The 19,350-nt window shown below is 41.8% G+C and overlaps 1 protein-coding gene across 4 annotated transcripts in view; it reads right to left on the bottom strand.

Moving 5' to 3' along the window:
- LOC122999961 (kinesin-like protein KIF13B) overlaps window positions 1–19,350 on the bottom strand; it is a 35,663-nt gene that overhangs the window by 10,212 nt on the left and 6,101 nt on the right. For 2 of the 4 annotated variants that reach the window (XM_044377354.1, XM_044377355.1), the window contains exons 5-37: window positions 17,011–17,023; window positions 16,761–16,821; window positions 16,102–16,194; window positions 14,280–14,460; window positions 13,972–14,059; window positions 13,668–13,802; window positions 13,110–13,222; window positions 12,613–12,724; window positions 11,653–11,865; window positions 11,366–11,476; window positions 10,816–10,950; window positions 10,558–10,688; window positions 9,710–9,796; window positions 9,293–9,483; window positions 7,467–7,707; window positions 7,215–7,377; window positions 6,708–6,854; window positions 6,200–6,349; window positions 5,307–5,435; window positions 4,623–4,796; window positions 4,304–4,461; window positions 3,745–3,877; window positions 3,430–3,576; window positions 3,166–3,195; window positions 2,925–3,024; window positions 2,317–2,443; window positions 1,898–1,953; window positions 1,675–1,793; window positions 1,413–1,589; window positions 1,216–1,308; window positions 860–1,012; window positions 457–534; window positions 93–149 (exon numbers count right to left, since the gene is read on the bottom strand). In XM_044377354.1, the coding sequence (XP_044233289.1) occupies window positions 93–149; window positions 457–534; window positions 860–1,012; window positions 1,216–1,308; window positions 1,413–1,589; window positions 1,675–1,793; window positions 1,898–1,953; window positions 2,317–2,443; window positions 2,925–3,024; window positions 3,166–3,195; window positions 3,430–3,576; window positions 3,745–3,877; window positions 4,304–4,461; window positions 4,623–4,796; window positions 5,307–5,435; window positions 6,200–6,349; window positions 6,708–6,854; window positions 7,215–7,377; window positions 7,467–7,707; window positions 9,293–9,483; window positions 9,710–9,796; window positions 10,558–10,688; window positions 10,816–10,950; window positions 11,366–11,476; window positions 11,653–11,865; window positions 12,613–12,724; window positions 13,110–13,222; window positions 13,668–13,802; window positions 13,972–14,059; window positions 14,280–14,460; window positions 16,102–16,194; window positions 16,761–16,821; window positions 17,011–17,023 (4,096 nt within the window). Of the gene's footprint in view, window positions 1–92; window positions 150–456; window positions 535–859; window positions 1,013–1,215; window positions 1,309–1,412; window positions 1,590–1,674; window positions 1,794–1,897; window positions 1,954–2,316; window positions 2,444–2,924; window positions 3,025–3,165; window positions 3,196–3,429; window positions 3,577–3,744; window positions 3,878–4,303; window positions 4,462–4,622; window positions 4,797–5,306; window positions 5,436–6,199; window positions 6,350–6,707; window positions 6,855–7,214; window positions 7,378–7,466; window positions 7,708–9,292; window positions 9,484–9,709; window positions 9,797–10,557; window positions 10,689–10,815; window positions 10,951–11,365; window positions 11,477–11,652; window positions 11,866–12,612; window positions 12,725–13,109; window positions 13,223–13,667; window positions 13,803–13,971; window positions 14,060–14,279; window positions 14,461–16,101; window positions 16,195–16,760; window positions 16,822–17,010; window positions 17,024–17,114; window positions 17,317–19,350 lie in introns of those variants that run through there. The other 2 variants (XM_044377357.1, XM_044377356.1) reach the window with 2 other exon arrangements.

Genomic DNA, 19,350 nt, shown 5'->3' with positions numbered 1-19,350 from the left:
AAAAATTCAGATTCGTACAGAGTTTAATAACCATAAGACATGATAAATGAATACAAATGAGAAGATTAGTAGAGATGATATATGTTTCTCACCTTGAAGTCATTGAGCTTATGAATGGAGGAGTAGAGATCCAGACTGCTGGATGACAACTGGTTAGAGAGTTAAGAGGCAGCATGGAGGCGGGATGTTAGTGAGACAGGTTAGTAGCAGTGAGACAGGTTAGTAGCAGTGAGACAGGTTAGTAGCGGGGGAAGAAGGAACCATGTTAAGAAACAAAACTTGAACCCTAGAATACAAACAAGCCACAGGTAAATTACTCTATTTTTTTAGTTAGCATTAGTGTCAGTGCATTAATATCACTACTTGTGATTAGTTCATTATCACCTTTTAATAATATGAACTATCCCTTTCATGTTTAGGGTCAGCACAGTAGGAATCGAACTCGCCCTCTCTTACCCGGTTGATGTTTGGAGAGCTGAGGCAGCGTCTGGAGGCTTTCCCTCTGACAGCCAGCTGTTCTCTCACAGCCACCTCCTACACACACACACACGCACACACACACACACACACACACGCAAATGTGTTTTGTGAGCATCTCTAATTGTGTGATTTATAGACACTGTCACTTGTGAATTATTCAGGTCTGTTTGTTTTGGGTTTTTTGAAAGCGAGGAAGAAAGGAAAATGTTTTCATTCTAACTTTGGGTGACATTTTCCAATTTGCAAAAAAAAAAAGAGTGAAAGAGACAATTAGAATTGAATGTGTCGTGCTTCACAGAAATACCAATAAAATGTCACCCAGTAAAATGACAGGTGAGATATTTCCATCATTTAGGTTTTGGGGAATGAGGTTTCTAACCTGTCTGAGTCTGTCCAGAGTGAGGATATTCTCCACAGCCAGGACGCTGCGCAGGTATTTCTCTATGGCTGCCTCGTTGTCAGCTGACTGGTCGTCCTCGGTGCTGGCGGCCAGTCGGGCCAGCATCTCCCTGTCCTCTGGGCCGTGGATGTCCTGTGGGAGCAGGCGTGCAGAAATGTACACGTGCTTATGATAACGACCTCTACGCTATTCTGCTATTCTTTAGTTTTGTCCAGATTTTTCAGTATTTGGAAAAATATGCAGCCACTCGCATGTCTAGTATGCCGATTTGTGGATTCGTCCGATGAAGACGATTATTTTTCTTTCTAACAAATGACTATAAATGTGGCACTTACGCCCGGTATGTTAGAGACGATTTCGAAGGTGACTCCACAGCCGGGGATGGTGCTGCGCTGGGACATCCTCTTCAGCAGGCTTTGGGCAAAACCCTGCCACGTAAAACACACAACCACATCATCTTAAATCAGCTAAACTTTATACGTCACAACCTCCTTGCACACTTCTAGCCACCACGCCTCGGGTGACCACCCACCTGTCTTCCGGTGACATTAACACAGATGCGTTTCCTGAGGACCAGCTGCATGTGGGCCGGGTGGCTCAGCTGTACCAGTGCGCGGACTGTCAGGTAGACCCTCTGGTCGGCCGAAGCCACGCGGCTCAGCTGGGGGCACTCGTGGACGGTTGAGTCCCAGGATGCCTCCACTTTCACCTGAACCACATTAAAAAAAGCATAGAAAATTAAAGAGCTTCTCTCAATCCGCTATCTCCATAGTTATTCAGACACGTCACCTTACCTCTGGATCATAGTGTTTGACAATTTGAAGGTCAAAGAAGTCATCCTCATCCTCGCCTCCGAGAAACGCATCCAGCCCCCCGGCCAGCGGGGCTGAAAGATTGGCCTGAAAATCATCAGCTGGAGAAAAAAAAAAAAAAACCAGACAGAAGCGAAGTGAGCTCAGCCGTTATTAAGAGAGGAGAGGGTTCAGCCAACACAAAAGACAGCGAGGAACAACGTACCACTGAGATCCAGGAACAGGACAGGAATGTGTGTTTCCATTCCAGGGACAGGAACCCTGTGGAGAAACAGAACCGTCATCACACTGACTGAACACCTGGTCCATGTAATAGAGAGGCTGAGAGCTCCCTCTGCTCATCCTACTGCATCACTAACGGTAATAACGGTAAAAAAATCTTGATGGGAAAGATAAGTTATAATGATGAATTGCCAAAGTTATACAGAGAATCTCAGTGTGAATATCAAACATGTCCTTAAAATGAACCTTTCTTGGGAAATATGAGTGAAAGATGGCTGTAATAATAATAGTTTCCTTTACACACACACACACACACACACACACACACACACACACACACACACACACACACACACACACACACACACACACACACACACACACACACACACACACACACACCTTTCTACCGGTGCTCCAGGGATGCCGCTGCCAGCTGACGGCACCAGAACAGCGTTGCGCTCTTCAGTGAGGGTCAGACGACACTCCAGCAGCTGAGACTCCCTCTCAACATCGTCCTCTGACTTATCTACGTGCACAAACGCAGGCGAACAGACACAAACAGTGAATGTGTGAAACTGTCCGGTCCCGCTGTGACACATTTACAGTGTTTTTGATACAATCCTGATTCTCTGTGATGTGCATTTGTTCATATTTTTAGACATATTTTAGAACAACAGGAACTCTGATGCTTCATTCTCATCCACATGGTTGCAATGTGGGAGCAGATTGATCTGTCAGGCAACAATTCTCAACTATATTTGCTTCTTTGTGTCTTTATATCAGTGCCGACTTGAACTGTACATAACTGCTACTAATAAAAGAAATATGGGAAGGGGAAAATGAAGTCCCAGTTGGTCTTTCAAAGGTGAATTACACTGAGCAGCAGGAGGAAATGACATGTTACCGTAAAAAAGTGCAGAAATACTTTTTTTTTTTGCTATCTGTTGTTTGTGTCTGTCAGGCTGTGTGTGTGTGTGTGTGTGTGTGTGTGTGTTCCACTGCTGTACCTGGTTTGGACACTATCTTCTGTAGCTGCTGGTCCAGATACTCCTGTCTCTGAGTGAGCGTGACCAGCCACTGTTCCCGCATCCTCTCCAGGTCTACCTCCTACACACACACACACACACACACACACACACACACACATACAAGAGAAACACTTCAAAAGTTTAGTCACTATTTTCTTCTCTCTGTTACATGCAAACTGTGATGGATCACGGTATTTAATATCACTTGTCATGTACTTACTTGGTAGCTGTCCATTTCTTCATCTGCATCCTGAAATTTAAAATGAGATTAGATTTTTTTTTTGTTCTTTTCTGACAGTCAAAAAACAAACTGTGCTTTTTAAGTTAGAGAGGAGTTGGTGGCAGGCCTAAGACACACATACACACACACATAATGTCTCAGTATAGACATGTAAACCAAAGATTACGGTGATTTAGCTTCTATAAAATCCTTTGTCCGATCCATTTCCAAGTAATGTAAACAATTTGTTTTCCTTCTCCTCACCCATTGCGATTCGCTGCCTCTTGAGACGCGTGTCTGCCGGATCTTGACGTCTCCGATGGTCACAGACAGGATGGAGGCTGTGATGAGGGGCATGGTGCCAGAGTCTGGCACCGAACGCACCTCCACCTGGACCCGACGGGACTGACCCTGCAGGTATGGATTCACATGAGAGAATAGTTTTGGGGGTAGAGCAGATGAAAAGTGATTATCTGATTGCAGTTTTTCCATCTGTTCAAATAGATATAAAATAACAAAAAGCAACATACAACCAGATGAATGTACCAAAAAATCTATAAACACACAGATCCGTTATACCTGTCTGAGCTGAAAGACTCCTCCAGTGCGTACGTCCTTGGCAGGAAGCACCTCCACAGCTGTGAACTCCCCCGCCTCGTTCAGCTCCATCAGCTGCACCCACAGCTCCAGCCGGCGAGTCACCTCACTCCACCTGCGAAGGGTGAGACGAACATTTTAAAAAAGAGGTAAAACAAGCCTAACGAGAAGTAAACAAAGAAATTCTAGAAAAAAAACTATTTTTACTAGTTTTTAAAATTGAAATCTGCAGTGTTGCATCTCAGCAGCACACTGAAAGGAGTAAACTATGAAGATTACTTTGTAGAAAATGCTGCTTGCTTAGATTGTGCAGTAAAAAACATGGAGAAACAGCCAATGAGCAAATCCAGCTGTGTATCTTCGTGCATACAGCGAGATACTTTCAAATGGTTTCAATATTAGTTTCACATGCTGCAAATTAGGACAAATATTTACAGACATAATATCTACGCTGTGTATAAATGTTTCTCCTTGTCCCAGTAACACAGACGTTTTGCTTTTTGAATGAATCTTGAAGACTGTGTGTTTGGATCAACTGGACCTCTCTCTGAGGGATCTGGTCTTTGCCTGAATCACTCCGAGGTCCCACAGCGCCAGGTTCCTGCGATGGTTGGCCTGTTTGTGGCCGTACACTTCAATGGCCACCGCCCCCTCGGACAAAAACTCCACAAAGTCCTCCGACACTGACACCGACAACTCCTGAAGAGATAAGAGAATAAGACTGCTCGAATGGAAAGAGGGACAGGAAAGATCAGGTCAAATGTTTTACTTATGATAGGAAACAAAAAGTTAATGGAAGACTACAGTTGGTGATAAAAAAATAGCTAATTCCCTTGTTGAAATTCCACTGAAAGTGTTACCTTGGCGCTGTCAAAGACCACCGTGCACTGAGGGTCTCTGGAGGCAGATGACGAGTTGGACGACGCCATCTCCGGGGCGATGAACACGGGCTCCTCCTGCCCCCAAAAGTGATACTGGCAGAAGACGAAGTTAGACAGGTGGCGGGGGAGACCGGTGGCCTGGAGGATTTTTACCTGAGGAAGAGGAGAAGGAGGAGGAAACACGGTTAACAACGTAGAAATAAACAATATTATATATATTTTTCATTGTGGTTTCTGCTGGTGTTTCAACTGAATAATGTATCTGACATTCCTTTAGAAAGTCTGTAAAGCCCTAATTTTAGTTTGGCTCTCTCCTACAGACAAGAGTTTATCATCATAAGACATCAGAAGCAAAAGACAACTGAGATATAAACCTCACCCAGAGTTAATTAAACTTGTCACATTTCACAGTACAGTGGGTTGGAACGCCTGCCAGATCCATTATTAATCTGGAACTATTTTCTCTCTGGCAATACTTTCATCTGAAGTTACACTCACTTCTACCGAACAGCTACTGCATGTAGCATCCTGACTTATATATTAGTGAGAGAGAGGGTTTTGAGATTATAAGGTGGGGTTTTTTCTGAATATCTTTCTGTATTTGGCTCGTTTATAACTGAAATCACATGAAAAATAAGCAAATATGGATGTGCATGTTCTCACCACACAGTCCAGTTTGCGCTCCTGTGGATCTCCGTCTGCGTTGCTCTGCCAAGTGTCAAACTGTCCTGAACTTTCCTCCTCCGAGCCTTCTGTTCCTCGCCACAGTTCCACATGCAGCCGACCTGCCACCTGACACACACACACACACACACACACACACACACACAGAGCCAGCGAGATGGTGATTAATTATGGTTGTGGCTGCAGGCTTTCACTTTTATTCTTCTATTTCACTTCTTTATCAATAAATTGAGCTTACCCCCTCCCCCCCATATGAGCTGAATGAGGCTCTGAAATAGGCTCATGACATAGCAGCACTGTATACCTCCATAGGATGATTTGTTAATTACATATTAATGCTGATATAAATAATCAAATTATGTCTTTAGAGATTTATCAAGTCAAAATAAACCAAGCATTTCCTGCTTTAAGATTATCTCTTTGGTATTTTTGTCTTTTTTAATTGGACAGTGGGCAGCAAAGAGGTGGAAAGAAAACCAGAGGAGAGAGAGATGGGTATGACGTGCAACAAAGGTTACCAGCTGGATTCGAACCAGGGACATGCGCAGTAACCGTTCAGCTACTGGGGCGCAAAGCATTTCCTGCTTACAGCTCCCAAAATGTAAATACTGTATTTGCTTGTTTTTCTGCCCTTTGTAAGTGATTTTAAAACAGCACTTTGGGCTCTAATTTGTCATGACTTTTAACATTTGAATGCTTAAATGGATCAATTAATCATCAAAACGGTTACTAGATTGGTCAAAGAACAGGTGTATTTGATCTATAAATTACAGAACTGGTTAAATTTAATCGGCTATCATCCAAATTACCAAATCAAAAATCAAACCGACCAAATTAAAAGGACAACCAGTCCAACCAGTGGGGGCTCCTACCTCTCCCTTCTGGTTGATGATGGGGACGGCATACTGCAGCTTGACGTCGTAGAACAGGCAGGCCAGGAAAACGTTGGCCACGCCGATCAGACTGTGGTTCTCCTGCTCGTCGAAGAACGGGTCGGCACGTTTGAAATAGGAACGCATCACCTGGGTGAGGGAGGAAGAAGAGTGGTCGGACTTCAAGGTGGAGCTTAGTGTTTGTGTAAATACAGAAACCACAGCAGGAGGAGGCCGATCAGGACTTTTTGGTGTAGATCTCAAATTGTTTGCTTCAATAAACTGAGTAAAGGTGGATGTTCGCCCGTGTTTTCTCTGCTATTTAGCGTTTAATCCATCAGGAACACAAAATGACAAATGAAAGCAAGCAGCTAAATTACCACAGATATCAATTCACATCTCTCCACATACTAATCTGAAAAAACAACACATATTTTACAGATCATGTAATCATTATATATCAGATTTGTGTGTCAAATGGCTCTCATTTCCCCCTCTTTTTACTCACAGGGTTGTCCTCGTCAAAGTCCTTCCACTCTTGGTAGAGCTCCCTCATGTCCACCAGCCTGTTCTCCATCTTCTCCAGAGCCCAGATCTGCTTCCCTTTACCTTTACGGCGAACCTGGATGGCCGGCTCGCTCAGCACCGCATCACGCTATGAAAGGAGAGAGAGATACATGAGTAACTTCATGCTGGACTGAGACAGAATGCATTACTACTGTATGAATGTGTTATTGTTAATCATATTCCTGAACAACTCTGGAATTTGAAAGGTTTTTTGGATGACTACATGTGTTTGTTTTGGGTTGTTCTGTGCTTTCGGTGGCTATTGCAGATTTTTAACTACTCACTTCCACTGTTTTGTTTTTTCTTTTTTTCAGAAAATGTAAAACACATAATTACTTCCTGTGTGGAAATGACCTACCAGACAACTGATGTTTAAAACAGCAAATCTAAATGTTTTCTCTCTCTCTCTCTTCGGCTCAGACACACACACACAAGTCTTCTACCCTACCTTCCTGTTAGCGTCCAGGTTGGCAGCAGGTATCTGCAAAGTGACCAGGTACTCTGTCCTCTTGTTGAGCTCCTCTGCGATGAAGCCGGCCTCCTGAGCCAACAGGTTGGCCCGAACTATCTGCTCCCTCAGACGCCGCAGGCTGCGAGTCATCATCGCCTCTCTGAACCACAAACATGCAAGGTCAACAAGGCATCTAGGATATCTCTAGCCACATAGTAAAAATTTGCTTATCGCCCAGTTGTATCTCACCTGTCCTCACTCCAGCGCCGCATGCGTTTGTGGGAGCCAGGTAACGACCCGGCTGCAGCAGCGGCGGCGGCACTGGGCGGCAGGCCTGTGAGATCCAGGAGGTGGGGGGGTTTCTCGGGGGTGAGCCGCCGGCGAAGCAGCTGCAGCTCCTGTTCGTACATCTGCCTCTGGCGCTCCAAGGCGCAGCGCTTCTCCTCCTCATGCTGCCTTTCCAAGGTCTGTAACACTGACTGCAAAGGGTCTAAGAGGAGGAAGAGGAGGAGGAGGAGGAGGAGGAGGAATGGATGACGAGATGTGAGATGTGAAAGATGTGACGGACAAAGAGCTGGTTAAGGTAAGTAACTGATATCAAAAGGTTAAAGGAATTGTTTATCCCAAACTGAACATTCAGACATTGTCTAATCACCCCCATATTACCTGAAACTGCTTCAAGGGACCTCAAACAGAGGAAGAGTGTGTGGGTCCAAAAGTCAAATATTTACCTCGTTCTCTCTGTTTTGACAAGCAGAGTCTTCTGACCGAGTGCTTCAACCTTCACACAACCAGAACATTGTGGAAAATACAGGAGATAATGGGGTAAATATTGAATTTGTGGACTCACACCCAATCATTTGGGGGTCTAAACATTTGGATTGTACCGCACACGCTGTTTGGAGTAACTTGATGGACTATCATGCTTTTTTAAAGCTGTAATAAAGAACTGACCAGGTTAACTTTAAGGATTTTTTTTTCTTAATGTCAAGAAATACCATGAAAATACCAAAACCAATGATGGACTGATCCTTGTAAGCCTGATATTCCCCGGTGCCATAAAGCTCAATTGTTGAATGAGCCACACTGTTGCACTTGGTGGGTGACATGTTCTTTCATTACAATCAACACACACTGTAGTGTAGTTTGAGTCAATCCAATGCTGTCCTGCTGTTGTAAACTAACTAGTGCAGCATGTGTGTCCCCAACAAATATACAATTTCCTGCTTTTTGAGTGACACTTGCTAAAAACTACAGTGCCCAGCTGTTTTAGTAGATTACTGAGCCTTTTTTGTAAAAACACTAAGTGTACAGCCATGCTAACAGGCTGTACTTTGGTACAGCAGCGCTTTGAGGTAAATGCTAACATCAGCATGCTAACATGCTCACAGTGAGAATTGGTGTGTTACTCCAGGTTGTGCAGATAATTGGAGAATGCATTTACATGCACTGTAGTAACCTGGTTACTGTGTTGTTTTCTTATTTCAAGTTTTATTAGTGATAAAAATGTTTTCCCTGTTTACCATCTTATTTTAATGTGTTTGCATGCTAACATTTGCTAATTAGCACAAAACAAAAAGTACAGCTGAGTATAAACTAAGAAAAATATGAAATAATGGCAGACTTATCTTAAATTCTTATAGAACTACATTGGTCATTTATTTAATCCTTCTTTCAATGAATATGTAACATGGTGAGTAAATAGTTCATGTACATGAATCACTTCCAACAACATTTCCCACAGATAATAGTGTCCAAATCTAAACATTTATTAAGCATTATTGTTATAGTGTAATTTGAAGCACACATTTTTATAGATTTTAAGATCCTTTTTGTAGAATTTCTGATCTTCTGACACAAGAAGTGTTCAGCAGTTAAATGAGTTAAATGATGAATAATGCACTGTCACTGTTTCATCACATCTGCAAACCTAAAAAAAAAAAACAGGCCTTGTAGAAGTTGACTGACACACATCAGCTTGTATTTTATTACAGCATATTCAAATGAGAATGCTTTCATTTTGTTTATCAATGGAGAGCACCTTCCTCACTATTCTACATTTCGGTCTCACTCACCATTGTTGCCCATGCCTTTCATCATGACTTCGGCCTGGGCGTGCTCGTAGCCGAAGCTCAACTCGCTCGACACGTCGCTGGATGCGTCAAAGTCTACCTCCAGGCGGTCGGTGCTCAAACAGGTTTTCATCACAGCGCCACCATCCTCATCCTCACCCCCTGCGTGTGCCATATGTCTGGGCAGGTTGATCCTGTGTGTGTGTGTGTGTGTGTGAACAGGTGGCAGTTGTGTACGGATGTATGTGAGAAAGAGTGAGCGGAAGAAAGAGGAAGTGTGACGGCGAGTGAAAAATAGGAAGAGACACAATGAGGACTTTGTGATCACATGTAAATAATAAATAATAAATAAATAAATGCCATCCAGACATGATAGTGTGAGAAATAAAAACACCTCAGCACTCTCTAGTTGAAACCGACCTGAAGAAGTGGTTGTTTCCCCACAGGATTCGGTCTCCGTGATGAAGCTGGACTGGACTGGTGACTACGGCACCGTTCACACACGTTCTAGAGCGGGAAAATACAGATTTATAAAAACACGAGAGAAACTATTGAGAAGTGAGAGGTGATGATACACTATTCACACATAAAACATAATTAATAAAACTGAAAAAAACAGCTCCTTGTGGCCTTGCCAGTGTCAAAGAAGTTGCACATTAATCTTTTGTAAAATTCAATATACAGTATATATTTATAGTTATTTCTCCATTTCAGGTCGGTGCAGCGTTCCAGCCAATAGGGCTGAGTATTGAACCTCAGTATTTTTGGTACCGATCGATGCGTATTGAATGCTACTCAGATTTGTAGTCGTTTTTACTTATTCTTAGATCAGATAATTCCTAATTCAAATCATATTTCTTCCCAAGTTTTAGACTATTTTATTTAGGCAAAGATCTTGTTTGACGGCAGACGTTTATACAACATTTAACATTTGACTACTTTGGCTTCTTTGACTCTTTTCCCTTCTGTCAAAAGGTAGAAATATGTTCATATTCCTCAAGTAAGGTATTAGTTTTAATATTGCATATTTTCCTCCTCATCTTGTCAGGTGTTGTAAAATTTGATTTGAAATGTTCCCCAACTTGTCTAAAGGCTTACTTAATATTAAACTTTTAAATTTTAGGGATTATCCAGAAGTGTCATAATTATTTAAAAAGGCCTTTTTTTTTTACCATCTAGTGTTCGATGTCTGATGTGAATGTGCAACAGACAAACCGTGTCTACAGTTGCATCCACAGAGTCCGTCTTTCTGTGATACGAGTACGTACCGAGCATTGCGGTGAGGAGTGAGCATCACGCCGTTGTTCTCTGTGATGTCGATGATACAGTGCTCAGCTTGGATGGCCATCCCGCACAGTTGGATGTCCTGCGAGTTGGCTGAGCCCACACGTGTGTGCTCCTGGACGGAGGACACATAGAGGAAAGATGGTCATAAAACTCACAATTTGGGAAAAAAAACACGTGTGTGCATCTCTGTGCATGTACTGTATACAGCGTTAGACTCTATGCATGTGTGTGTCCAGTACCTTCAAGTAGTAAACCAGCAGCTCATTGAGGGCAGGATCAGCGTTCAGGTTGACCAGGAAACACTTGTCATCCACCACTCTGATGCCAGACGACTGCAGGGAAATGCCCAGGCTCTCCAGCTGCCTCTGACGCTCCTTACAAGAAACACATATTCCGTATTTAACACATGAGCTGATTATTCTAATATTTGGCTGCTCGATGAAAGAAATGCCCCGAGAGAGGAAGGAGAAAAACAGAAGGAGCTGAGCCGAGACTACTGTGAAAATAATCTCCTTACTGATAATGCTCCGTGAATGAGTCGGCGTAAGTCGAATTAAGTTCTGTTCATTCGGTGTGACTGAATGAATGGGAGAAAAGGCTCACATTTTTGATTTTATCTCCTCGGTTTGATTAAAATGTGTCTCTTCTGTGTGAAAATCGACAAAAAAAAGGTAATGAAGTTCTGTTTCAGTATAACAAGTACAATTAACGTTTTTAATATTAATCTCTAGAGGGGAAATTGGTGTGGAAGTACCTGTGTGTGTTTGTGTGTGTGTGTGTGTGTGTTACCTGTGCAATAGCCTCAGTATTTCTGAGTTTGTCCTCCCATGTAACTGTCATCTCTTGGATCAGTTTCTCAGACTCCTCCAGTCGATCCTTCAGCTCGGGGGCCTTCATAGACTGAGAGGAACACAAGCTGCATTACACTCCCTCCTTATTTATGATCTTATTCACCAACAGTATTAAGTAATAAAGAAAACAATAATGCAATACATGTTAAACCAGATGCAATTTCCACGTTTTAACAAGATTGAATCTTTTTTTTTTTTACTTGTACGAGCTAAAGTGATCTAAACCTCCGCCACGGTGAGCTGCTCCCTCAGTTTCTCCACTTCCTCTCTGAGCTCTCTGATGATCCTGGCGTTAGGGTCTTCGTTGACCACGGCGTGGTTGACGATGTTCTTGGCCCTGTCGGCGTAACGCAAGGTGGACAGCGTCTCGTCGAAGTTGTCCGCCGCCGGGCTGATGGTGGCGACCATGGCGGTGCGGCTGTTCCCTCCCAGACTGTCCTGCAGGTGCAAAACACAGCTTTTACCTCAGTGATAAACCGAAGTCGACACAAAAGTAATGGAAAAACCTCAGACTGCGCTGTGCAAAATAAAGAAATGCTGCTAATTTGGTTTAGAGAAACAATTACTGAATAAGTGAAAGGGGTATGATTAATGAGCGTACTGTGTTTGGGGGGAAATCAGGGTTCCTGCAGGTTTTTTAGAAAGCTACATTTAACACTATCACAATGCTATCTGCAGCCAAATTAAAGACTAATTTAAAAAAAAACCCAAATTAAAGACACTAAGCTGAAAAAGCCTTTTTCTGACTGAGCAGAGCTAATGAAAATAACCGACAGAGCCTTGAAACTTAATAGGTAAAAAAAAAAAAGCACATCAGGAAATTAATTAATCAGGGAGGTCCAGTTTCTTTAGATTAAAAAAATGCACATTGTATTCAGAAGCTTGTTGTGTTTTAAAGCAGGAATGCAGTACAAAAGAAACTGGATTTTGTATTCTGACAAAATAGGACCTGTAATAAGTCTCTCGAGGAGATTTAAATATCATCCATTGCCTCGAAGGACGTCGGTGAAAGACATGCAGAGAACACAAGGTAGAATATCTGGTTTAAAGGTCATTATGAGCCTTCAAAAGAAGCAAATTCATCAGTAGAATTACAAGCTGAAGATGCAGAGAAATCATTCTCCTTTTTATTCTCCTGTGGGATCTATCCTGTATCGAGAACGTCCGGTCTTTTCTTCTTTGTACCTTGAGCAGCCAGGTGAGCACAGAGTCTCTGTAGGGAACAAACTTGCTCCTGTTCTTCCCTGCTCCATGATCAGCCAAGGCCGAGATCACTAAACCCAGAGTACTGAGAGATCTGGAGGGAGGGACAGAGAGAGAGAGAGAGAGAGAGAGAGGGGAGGATGAGGGGGGGAGGAGGAGGGGGAGGACAAAGAACAAAACAGTGAAAAAGAAAAAGGCCTGAAAAAAAAACACCACAAGTCATCCAGGCATTCTCAGCTTGAAAAGGCTAATTACAAATCACTGACAGTGTTGAGACTCACATTAGTTTTCAGTGACTGTGACTAAATATAAAAGGTTTCCAGACAGAAAACAAACAGCCAGTAATCCCCTTTGAGGAAAAACTGCTTGGCCACTTAATTTAGTTCCTGGAAGTAAAAACTGGATCACTGAGGGTTATAAGTCTTGTATTGTGATGTGTTTTTTTTTTTTTTAATTTTTATTATTTTCAGTTGACTTACTTATTGATGTTGCTGCCTTCTTTCAGTCTCTCCCCCGCTGCTCCGGTCTTAGCTGCCCGTTCGCTGCCGGCCAGATCCACCAGACTCAGCTTGCTCACCTTCTCTCCGCTCGTCTGGAGCCGACATGCATAAAAGCACACACACAGGAGAAAAAAAAAATAAAAAATACAACCATCATATTAAAATCTCTTCAATCTTCTTTCCAGCCGTTGTATGAGACAGCTTTATTAAAGACAAGTCGCAATTCTGGAGATTCATAGATGACTTCAACAGATTCGTGGATGACCTTTGCTGTAGAAGTGTGAGTTAAATGACAAAACATGTTATGATATTACATTAACTGTCAATTTAAAAAAATGAGATAGATATCTGGAAAGTTGTATTTTTCTCCATTTTATTGGATAAACAGTTAAGTGATTAATTGGAGAAAACAATCAATAGCAACATACAGTATAATTTATACATCTATGGTGATAATAAAAGGTTTATTTTTTTTTAAAAAGGGTTTATGAGCCTGTTTGGTGTTGCTAAGTGTGTGTGTGTGTGTGTGTGTCTTACCCCAGACTGCAGGTCCATGAGTGTGTGTGTGAGGATGATGTTGAACACAGCGTGGGATCTGCTGCTCTCTTCGTTCATGTTTGTCGCCGCCACGGTGCGAGATTTATTTCCCTCTGACATCAGGGACTCTATGTCCTGTCAGAGACAACACAAACAAACAGATGTCGTGCCTGTACCCGTCCTTTATGAAAGAACTGTTCACCCACCCACCCCCCCTCCCCCTCCGGCAGCACGATGTAATGAAAGGTAAAAGAAAAACACAGCAGTAATTAGATTAGAGCTCATAAAGAAAACCCTGCAGTACCTTGTAGCTGGCCACGGCCAGGCGAGACAGGCCGTCGACGTACGGCCCCAAAACTTTGTGCTCTCTCACTCTCAGCGCTTGTCGACTCCTGAGGAGACGGTTATCATTAAATACAGTCTTGTTCAACTCATTGGAAACATGAGATATTCATTTACTTAAGCACAAAACCCACACTGAAGCCTTAATGACGCACTTCCTCCAGCTGGTATCAAAACAGAGCAGCAGCAGGGTCCAAAGACATCACATGCAGGGTCACTAAATGAAATATTACTTAATTTTAAAGTGAGCTAGACTAAACAGTTCCTCACCCTTTGGGGTCGAGCAGGTCCCGGACCTTCTCGTTGTAGATCTCCATGTAGGAGACCTCCACGGTGAAGGTCTCTCCCTCCCGGGCCTCCTGCACGATCCTGCTGAACAGGGAGCTGCAGAGTCGAGGGATCAGACCGGGCTGCTCCGCTGAGCCCATCATGGTGTACGACTTCCCGGAGCCTGAGGACACACAGGCACAGTAGATGGAGAAAAAAAAACAAATGTCTGGATTTGTTTTGTATACTGAAGACATGCAGAGCACTGTTTCTGTCTGTATAATAATTACAATCAATAAAATGTCATAAGTTGCAAACATCTGGACACATCTTCCTGTTCACTTGAATGAGAAAGTTTGTCCAAACCTTTGACTGGTACTGTAAGTCACTTTAAACATAAAAAAAAACAATAAAAAGTTTACATATATGAATAAATAAACAGAAATTAAGAAAGCAGGTCTCTTTATGCACATGTTTCTCTGTTGGGACCCGAAAGATTTTATTTATTTGAATGAAAAAAAAAAAAGGCGAAATCTTTAATTAATACAGATCTGGAGAGTACGGCTAATGATTCTGAAAAAAAAAAAAAGCATAAATAAACTACAGTATAAATTAACACTCCAGAATAACACAAGTTTCTTCAAGGCAGAGATTCAGATGAGAGAGACATACAAAAATAAACCCACTAACAAAAACAACAACAACAACAACAAAACAAAACAAACAAACAAACCCAAGGCCGTCAAATTGAACGCTTGTTTTAAGCTCTTCCGAGTTTGGTTTGTTCGTGAGCGAAGAGGATCGAAAGCGAGGTCAGAAAATCATCCCGAAATGTTTGAATATATAAATAAATCTCATGCTGTTACAGATAGCCTGGAGTTATGCTTAGAAAGTCACGAACGGAGGACGAAGATCAGTCCGGACTGCGGCTCATATTGAGCTATTTCTGCATGTCTTCTCAAATGACCGAGACATTGAACCCCAAATCTCTCCCGATGTGTGTGTGTGTGTGTGTGTGTGTGTGAGGGATAAAAAGTGTAATATAACGCTTTTTAACACATTCTCCAGGATGATAAACGTATAACTGCTGATTCCATGTGACTAGAACAACAGATTGATCATAACTTGACAAGACACCTGGAAAGGTCAACGTGCCTTGACCTCTTCAGTGCACCTGCCTTTAATAAAAGCACTATTTCATGCCTCGTTAGGACGTGAGACACGGCGCGCAGGTGTAAATAATAACATGACTCATCACTGCAGGTGTCAGGGGTTCTCGTGTGGTGCGTGTTGGGCTTCGCCGGCTTCGCTTACTGGGACACGTAAATGGAGCATAGCCGTTGTTTGTGTGAGAAGTTTCACCTGTGCTTTTGGTTTAGGATCTGCTGTGATAAAGGCCTAAAGCAGAGTCTTGATCTGGCACATCTGATTAGAACTCAGCCATTATTAGTTATTTATTACAGCTGTGTCAAAGGTTATTAGATTGTTTACTAGAGCGAAGACAGTCAGCAGCCATCATGGTGGCAAATTGTCTAATAGAGAAAATTTCAGCACTTTTAATTTGTTTAAATCAAAGTGCTTAATTTGTTTGAGCACTGCATGCTGGGAATAAGCATAATCAAAGAGAACAGTAATGTATGAAAAACCACAATCAAACTGCTGTAACATCAACTATAAATGAACCAAACACACAATTTACAACAAGTAAACTTTCACTAAACAAGCTGCAGGTGTGACTGCACCCTTACTAAACATTAACATATTAAAGGACTTCTACTGTGTTAATGTTACATATAATTCTGGCATGTCGAGGTTTAAATGTTACCTGTCTGTCCGTAAGCAAAGATGCAGGCGTTGTAGCCCAAGAAGGCATTGTCCAGAAGACTCTCTCCAAGACACTGGAACACTACTTCCTGACCTGCACAGACATAAAAAAAAGACACACACACTTCAAGAGACTACCAGCTAGTCTGCTACTGAAAACATAAACTATAAATTCAAGATTAAAAACAAAAGCAGTGTGCAGGAGATGCTGCAGACCTCCACAAAACTACCTCTTCAGGTTCTTCACAGATTCTGCACAACTTTACTGTTTTCTCTCTTTATATACAAGTAAACACTCACTGCCCAGAATAGACATGGTGGGCATTTTGTTCAGATTCAATACATCTAAAAGCGGCTGCTGAATTATTAAAACCCTTCACAATGTTAAGAACCCTCCAGGCAATATTATTGTTTTGCTAATTTAAGATATTCAGTACCACAGAACTAATCAAGAAGTAAACAATGCGTAATTCTCCATCATGAGCCTGAAACAGTCCCTTTATTCGACTCCATAAATAGTTCAGAATATCAGGAAACGTTATGCGGGGAGATAAGTTCGAGATATGACTCACCAGGCAGTGAAGTTACACACGAGCTAAAAACAGAACACACAGATCTGGCAAGAGTACGAATACAGTGACACTGTGAAAATGTACCAACCTGCAAACTTGTCTTTCTGAGATTCATCCATGGACCAGAAACAGTGATCATAGGCAAAAACCTGAGAACACACAAGATAGTGGATTTAAATCTAAAAGCAACTAAAGCATCTGGCAGAATGAGCTGTTAATCAGCATATACTGTATTTACAATGAAAAAAACTTAAAGAATGAATTAGTGCATTGAAAGATAACCTTGTGTGACTTTAATCTAAAATATAATTTACTTCAGAGTTTAATTTAATACTCACTTTTGGCTGATTCCTGAGGACAGAAGAGAGAGGACATTAAATAATTAAAATCAGTTAACATTTGGTGTTTAAATGAACCTAAAAAAAACGACTTTAAATCTTACCGTGACTCTATCACAGGCCTGTGGATTTACACAACATAGCGAGCGACCTCGCCGAGGCAAGGACGTATGAGAATATTTATATACTAGCGATATTCATTCATCTGACATTCTGATCCAGCTTAAAACGTGTCAAGAAAACATTTCGCAGGGGGACGACAGAGACAGAGTTCATGCTGAAGCTGAGTCCTGATTCAGCAACACACACAGTTAAAAACAGTCCCACCTGGAAACTGTCCAGGTAGTAGTTACTGAATGTAGGGAGAAAGTTACTCCTTCATTTTTCCCACCAATATTTTCCCATCCAGTCTGAGGAGTGTTAGATCATTGACCTTTTAGTCACAAGACTGCTTCTCTAACTTTTAAGCCACTCCCAACCCGAGAGTCACGAGCTCATTTTGCAGGATTGATAGATGGTTCTGGGTTTAAAGGAAAAAAAAAAACATTTCAGCATTATTTTTTGCCAAATGTTTGTTTATTTTGTGCTTCTTTCTCTTATGAATTCTGCCCTCAGGCCTCCTATTATAATCAATTAAGTGAAGCAAACTGAAAAGAGAAAAACTGGTTGAGCTGTTTACCACTTCAGTTGAGAACTGAAGCTGTTCTGGACGATCTCGGTGTCATAAAAAGACACTTAATGTTGTTTTTTTTCCCTTTAATTAAGAGTATATCTCCTAACATAGAAGTTGAAATGCAGCCATGCAGCCTGTTGATATGTCCTTCAACATGACACTGTTCCCTTTATGCTCGCGTACTGACTCAGGAAAAATAACGGCGATGTTGTCTTTCAACAGATACTTGATGTTCAGTATCAAAGCAGAAAAACACTGCGGTACAGGAAGGAGCGGAGCTGGCAAATAGTTAGAAGGGAGAATTTCAAGGATACGGAGTCAAGGGTGTTTTAATCGTAGCAAAGCTTTAAAATCTGTCATGGTGACTAATCCTTTTTGGCTCATTGCGAATAAAGTGGGGAATGTGACCTTCAGCAGCAGTAAGAGTCTGTCGGTGTCCCAGAGACGCCAGCCGAGCCCAAATCTCTGCATTCTTACCGGGGCGCATTAAAACACTTCATCCCAGCAGCGCAGCCAACAACAGTATCCCGTGCATCAGTCACCAAATCACCACATTCCAGCGAGCGGACGTCAAATTTAATTATCCAACATGTTCTCTACTCTGGTGCAGCTGTATGGCGTTATCAGTCATCACTTTAAGGTTCAGCAGAACACATGAAATTTGGTTTTATGTGGTTGGATCAGATGCATGAAAGCAATGCTAGATGTTAAGGTTACAATGGATGTTAAATCTCTTAGTACCCTTCATATCTAGGGCGTTCTGATGCACATTCCTGCATCAGATTTAATAAACAAAACCATAAATTCTTAAAATATCAAAGACCACATCAGAACTAGTCAAAGTGGTAGCGACAGAGAGAGAGTGTTATACATGTAAGTGGTGTTTACGTCCATTTTGAGCTGTTTTCTATCCGCTTTGTTCATTTTGAACTTTTGTAACATTAACTTTTCTCGCAAGCTTTACTTTAGCGCAGCTTTCAGGAAAAGTTAAGGAGGCCGTCGAGCATTCAAGGAGATGACAGTTCAGACTACAGACTCTGGAGCAAGGACATCTAATTACAATGTAGTATTAAAAGCTGAAAAAACAGCTAGAATAAACACAAATATTTCATTATAAAAGAAAATTGTAAAATATAATTATAAATATAAGTTTTCTGAAGAAAATGCTGCTGAAATTTAGCAGTTGAAACATTTGAAATGGTTGAAATACTGGATTGGTTGAAGGTGTAGTTGAAGTGCTAACAGTGGTACAAAGAGTTGAAGATTTAAGTGAAGTTTAAGCATTGAAAGGAGTTGAACTGTGAAAAATTGAGCTGGAAATGTCAGTTGAAGTGGACGTCCTGAAAGAAACTAAGACAACGTCAGTTAAAGTGTTGGCTTGTTGATTCAAAAGTGAGGACCTGAAACCTGAAAGGGTTTGAAGTGTCAGTCAAAGTGTGAGCACTGAAAGGAGTTAAAATGTCAACTGAAGAGAAACAGATAAATGCAGTTGAACAGTCAGTTGACGTGTAAATGGTGAAAGCAGTTGAACTGTGATTGGAAGAGTAAGAGATGAAATTATTTTTTTCTGTTAAAAAAGTAAAAGATGAAAGAAGGTGGATCGTCGGTGGAAATGGCGGTGAAGACGGTTCAAGTGTGTGTAAGCAGTTGAAGTGTAAGATCTGAAA

This window comes from Thunnus albacares, chromosome 16, assembly GCF_914725855.1.
Source record: "Thunnus albacares chromosome 16, fThuAlb1.1, whole genome shotgun sequence".
NCBI lineage: Eukaryota > Metazoa > Chordata > Actinopteri > Scombriformes > Scombridae > Thunnus > Thunnus albacares.
Note: the sequence above shows the minus strand (reverse complement) of the source record. Positions and strands in the feature narration are given on the sequence as shown.